Source organism: Ictalurus furcatus, chromosome 29, assembly GCF_023375685.1.
Source record: "Ictalurus furcatus strain D&B chromosome 29, Billie_1.0, whole genome shotgun sequence".
Lineage (NCBI taxonomy): Eukaryota > Metazoa > Chordata > Actinopteri > Siluriformes > Ictaluridae > Ictalurus > Ictalurus furcatus.
This window is the reverse complement of record NC_071283.1, coordinates 3,637,889-3,643,996: the sequence shown is the minus strand read 5'-3', so window position 1 is coordinate 3,643,996 and position 6,108 is coordinate 3,637,889. Positions and strand designations below refer to the sequence as shown.

Sequence of the window (6,108 nt, the reverse complement as noted above, 5' to 3'; positions counted from 1 at the left end):
TCGTTTAAACCTATAACCTGGGTAACAGGGTTGTGTTTTCAAGGTGACTTTATCAATCAATCAATCAATATTACAATCCTTGACGTCATTGAATATAAAGAAAAAGAGCGAGAAAATGTACCGTTCTTCCCTTGATCTTTGTATGATGCAACTTCCTGTTGAACATATGTAACAGGCTTGAGGTAATGCTATGGGACTAAAATGTAGATTTCTCATAACTGATAATGGATTTATGGATGTTTCAAGCATGAGATGTTAAATTGGTTCCTACATTACTGCAAAATTAATAATTGTATAATAATAAGCTTAAAAATGATCAAATACTTTTTTTTTTTTATCCAGATCGTTATATTCAGGATGGCTGGATGTTGACGTTACGGTCTCTTGTAATAGAGTTTTGCAAACCAACTTGTACAGAAGAAACCATACTTTTTTTATTGAGTTACACATTACACAAGCATGCATAATACATGAATAATACATTCCTCAGCCTATAAATTACTTCCTTGCTTATTTTGCATTGGCAATGCATTTATAACACATGAAACAGGAAACTATTGAAAAATAAATGCTGGGTAAAATGTTTTCTAAAAGATACAGTCTACAAGAGTCTACATTTTAAATTCGTGAAGGTCCAGTTACATGAAATTCCTTACTTAGAAAGTTTATGATTGAACAGTGGCAAAAGTTACCTTTTAATGTTTAAGCCATTAGTGATTAGTTTATGGCTATAAATGAGACGCATCAATCTGAAGTGATGTTTTGTTTCTTAGTGGTGTTTCACGTTGCCTCTATTGACTAGCGCCACATACTGGATGCGACGATGGAAAGGAAAAACTCCCTGAGACGATATAAGGAAGAAACCACAGACATGAGGGTGCCCTGGCACATGAAGTGACCAGCCACTCCACTGTCAACAAACCTGAGTGAATGTGTGAGAGTGGGGGGGCCCACAGTCCAAAATCCACAAAGTCCAGATCCAATAATCCCAGTTCACCACATCACTTTATGCCTGCAAACCCTCTAGATCTGCTCCTTTATCTAAAAAAAAAAAAAAAAAAAAAAACTATTCACAAAAGGTTCGAGTAAACAAATATGTTTTCAGCGTATAGGTAAACACTGAGACTGTAATTACTAATTAACACTAACACTAATTGGAAGGCTGTTCCATAACTGTAAGAGAACGCTCTTCCCCCTGCTGTAGCCTTCACTATTCCAGGTACCAACAAATAACCTGCACGTTTTGATTGAAGTAGATCATAAAAGACCAAAATTTTACTCGGGTGCTGCGGCGTAAGATTATTCAGTGCTTTATAGGTCAATAGTAGAATTTTATAATCAGTGTGAAATTTAATTGGGAGCCGATGCAGTGTTGATAAGATCGGGGGGATGTAGTCATATCTTCTGGTTGTAGTAAGGACTCTTGCAGCTGCATTCTGGACTAACTGGAGTTTGTTTATGCTCCTACTGGAACATCCAGACAGTAAGGCATTACAGTAATCCAACCTAGCGGTAACAAAAGCATGAACAAATTTTTCTGCATAATGTACTGACGTTATAATTTTTATCTTAGCAATATTTCTCAGATGAAAGAAGGCTATCCTAGTAATATTATCTACACGAGCTTCAAATGAAAGACTGGCATCAATAATCACACCGAGGTCTTTTACTGCTGTACATGATGAAACAGAAAGGCCATCCAGAGATACTATGTAATCAGAAAACTTACTTCTAGCTGCACGTGGTCCTAGTAGAAGTACTTCTGTCTTGTCAGAATTAAGTAGAAGGAAGTTAATAAGCATCCACCGTCTAATGTCCTTTACACATTCCTCAACTTTATTATGCTGGTGTCTTTCATTTGGCTTCGCTGAAACATACAACAGTGTGCCATCAACATAACAGTAGAAACTAATTCCATGTTTACAAATAATTTGACCCAGAGGTAGCATATATAAAGAAAAAAGTAGTGGGCCTAAAACAGAACCTTGTGGAACACCAAACTTTACCTCAGTATGCATAGAGAAGTCACCATTTACATCTACGAACTGATAACGATCGGTCATATAAGACCTGAGCCAGGACATGGCCGTTCCCTTAACGCCAACAATATTTTCTAGTCTATCAAGGAGAATAGTATGATCAGTTGTATCAAAAGCTGCACTAAGGTCAAGCAACGAGACACAACCCTGATCAGAGGCCAGTATTAGGTCATTTACCACTTTAACCAGCGCTGTCTCTGTATTATGATGAGGTCTAAATCCTGACTCATACACTTCATGAATGTTATTCCTATGTAGATACGAGCATAACTGCTGTACTACAATCTTTTCTAGGATCTTGGAGATAAAGGGGAGGTTTGATATTGGCCTATAGTTGGACAACTTACAGGGGTCGAGGTCAGGTTTTTTAATCAGGGTTTTGATAACTGCGAAAGATTTAGGTCCATAGCCAGTGCTAAGGGAAGAACTGATTATTTTTAGGAGCTAAATATTTTACATGCAGTAGATGCATGCTATTGGATAGTCCACAACAGACAATATGCTACATAAGCTGAGCTGGTTCGTGCTTAAAAAACTAAACATCCTATGAAACTGTAAAACTATGTTTTAAAGCTACTTTTATGCTACTTCACTTGTAATGTATTTTAGATATAAAGTAATCAATAAGCACATTTATTTGTCTTTTTGCCAAAAACCCTACTGGAGCAGACAGTGAACAAGCACACAAATGAAGGCTTGCAGGTTTGTCATGCACCACACAGCGGATGCAAGGCGGTGTCATGCACGATTTCACAAAAAAAGAAAAAAGAATCCTTCACCCCTTATTTCACTTCCCCTGCGATCTGAGCGGAGGAGGCCACATCTGTTCTTCGAGTTTTCTTTAGAAAGCCGTTAATAATCCCTAGTAAATATTATACACTTTCTAACAATACTACTCATATCTGAATTTAAAATTACAGATGAATTTCTTTATAGAACTTTATAGAAAGTTATATATAACTTCATCTTTATCGAACGCTAAGAATGCTTGATGCGACTTCGATCTGGCAAACTCGAACGACTGAAAACTGGTGAGTTACGTTGTTAATTTCTTTATAATAGAAATGGTAAAATACTACTAACATATTTAGTGTTTAGTTTAGTATTAAATTGCTTTTAAAAAAAGAATAAAACTACAACGTTTCTTTCTAGGGTTTTTGTATTAGATTTGCTTTTTGTTTCGTAGTGACGATGAACAGAGGCCTGTTATGAATGTGTCTTAAAATGTCTGGTATTTACCAGACATAAAATGTCTCTATACTTATGTACTTCTAAGCGTATAAATACAGTTCATCCTGATTTAAAGAATACAAACACATTTGCTATAACCAAGAAATGTTTTTTAATGACTTTTTAAAAGTCTTAAAAATTTAAAAGAATATATCTTTCTTTTTTTTAAAAAAAAAAAAAAAAAAAAAACTATTTATGAAAAAACTGATTTTAGGAGGACTTCACAAGGAAAAGTTCTCTTCTTCTATATTATCTTGTCCATTTTCTCGTTGAAGACCTGAGAAACTTCTTTGCCAAGTTGATTCGGCACATAAAATGATCAGAAAAGGTTTCTGACAATAAGACAATAAGATCTTAGAGTAGAGGAATATAACCACACTTCTACCTGTGTGTGTATTTCTGCCATTATAGCAGCCGTGCTTATGAAACACTGACTTCGTTAGTTTAATTGGCTGATTTTTAATCTCATACAGTTCATTCATTACTACATGTAATAATGCATATGACTTAAATATGCATCTTAAATATATTTTGGAAAGGTAGTTTTAAGTTTTAATTTCAATACACTGCGCTAATCTGGTGCCACCAAGAACAACCCAGCCCCGAAATTAATTTTTGATGTATCTAATATTGGGAAAAGCGGGGCTTGAAACTGTCCAATTTCTAGAATTGCTCATTTTATCTACTGTTTAGCCTTATCATATATTTACAGGCATCTTATTTTCTTATATTCACACATATATGCTTGCATATATAACATTACATATATTATTAGAGAGGACAATTTCACTATATAGTTTTAAATATCTGTAGAACGCATTAGATCTATATGACGTTTTGAGAAAAATCATGATTGATTGAGTCACCACACAGTAATAAATACACATTTAATCAGTTTGTTGGTGTTAGAATCGATTACCTACGTAAATGGGTGACCCTGAACGTTTGTAGGACTTTTTCCTTAGTCGGTTTTTGATAGATATTTTTGAAAGGTATTTTATCTTTGGAATTTGCAATAATTTAGTCACGCTTTTTCCCCTTTAATCTAGAAAAGACGACCATTTAGCTGGACGCAGGCTAATGAAAAGCGTAGCTACGAGAGACCTACACTGTGCCACGAGAGCACTTCTCCACTGCTTGTGCTTTTTCTGATAAAGACCACATGATCCTATGAGTTTCATCCTGTGACTGAAACATCCGCACCGGACACCACGATGGCCCGCTTTGAAAGTTGCACTGAGACAAAAGAAAAGTAAACTTCTTGATCTGTGTATGAACTACTAATCGTGAATTAAGATACCGTTGATATTCATTGTGTGGCACAATTCTCACCCCACAATGAAAACTTTTGCATCACTTCTTCTCCCTTGAGGACTTCTAACCCGGACTCCTATTAGAAAAAAGAAGCACAACTTCTCACAGCAGCAGCATGATGAATGGGATGACTGGGACATCTGTGAAGTGCGTACTCGTCGGCGACTGTGCTGTGGGCAAAACGGCACTGCTGGTGCGCTTCACCTCTGAGACATTCCCTGACAGCTACAGGCCCACCGTCTACGAAAACACTGGTGTGGATGTCTTCATGGATGGCGTCCAGATTAGCTTGGGTTTATGGGACACGGCCGGGAACGACACGTTCCGCCAGATCCGCCCTATGTCCTACCAGCAAGCTGATGTAGTCCTGCTGTGCTACTCAGTGGCAAACCCCTCCACGCTGGCCAGTATCCAACAGAAGTGGATAGCAGAGGTGCGAGAATATCTGCCTCGTGTGCCTGTCCTGGTTGTGGGCACTCAGACAGACCACAGGGAAATGGGACCATATCGTGACCGCTGCACCACAGCATCAGAAGGCAAGAAGGTGGCTCATGAAATTCGAGCTAAGGGGTACCTAGAATGCTCTGCACTCATTAATCGTGGCATTCAGCAAGTGTTCGAGTGTGCTGTACGCACGGCTGTCAACCAGGCGCGCAAGCGAACACGACGGAGACTCTTTGATCTGAATCCATGCCACATCTCTTGAGGACCAACTAAAATCTGCTTCAACTAAGAGTTACTCAAACTCAGGCCGTCCATTTTATTGGTACACCATCGTATTGATTCTGTATGATTTTACAGTAGTAGATTAATAAGGGATCCAAGGTTCTCAGAGTGGGCTCCAGGGTCCTCCAGGGGGCCGTGAAGCACGGGCAGGGAGTCTATGATTTAAAAAAATATGTTACAGTGGTGCAAATCACATCATTATCAAATTTATTGCATTTATTGTGATGTTTGTTTATATATATATATATATATATATATATATATATATATATATATATATATATATATAGTTACCAGCTTGTTTGACTTGTCACGAGTTGAATGAGTTTAATCCAAATCTACAGATCACAAAATCAAGTAGGACTATTTAATCTAACAATAACATTTTAAAAGTGAAAAAAATAATAAAAATAAAATGTGTTTTATTTGTGGAAGTTTCAGGAATAATATGATCACGGTTTATTTTTTTTCCACAGTTAAAGAGGTCCCTGAATATTTTAAAAGAACCTGTCTTAGAGCTCAACCCCATTCAAGACATTTTAGGGGATACAACTCTATAAAAGTAGTTAAATCGATTGCGCCAAAAACGCTTCAACGTCAGTCTGTAGCAAATCTCTCTGTCTCTACCTGGCGCTCAGACCTACTGGAAAACCTTTCACCAAATGTCTTTCGACGAGGCTTTTAATGCATAGAGAATAGTATTTATTTGATATGATTTCACAGTAGAAATCCAATCATCCAGTATGGAGTTGACTATAGAATTCTATTGTATTTTGTTCTAATGTTTAATATACTGTTC

At 37.0% G+C, this 6,108-nt stretch overlaps 1 protein-coding gene across 1 annotated transcript; it reads left to right on the top strand.

Annotated features, from left to right (window-relative positions):
- Positions 1-2,609: 2,609 nt before the first annotated feature.
- On the top strand, positions 2,610-5,530 carry rhoh (ras homolog family member H). Its single transcript, XM_053619020.1, has 2 exons — positions 2,610-3,070; positions 4,319-5,530. The coding sequence occupies exon 2, from the start codon at positions 4,699-4,701 to the stop codon at positions 5,287-5,289; it is 591 nt and encodes a 196-aa protein (XP_053474995.1). The 5' UTR covers positions 2,610-3,070; positions 4,319-4,698; the 3' UTR covers positions 5,290-5,530.
- The last annotated feature ends 578 nt before the right edge of the window (positions 5,531-6,108 follow it).

Excerpts from the sequence above, each read along its gene's own strand:
- rhoh (XM_053619020.1), top strand. The coding sequence starts at position 4,699 with ATGATGAATGGGATGACTGGGACATCTGTGAAGTGCGTACTCGTCGGC.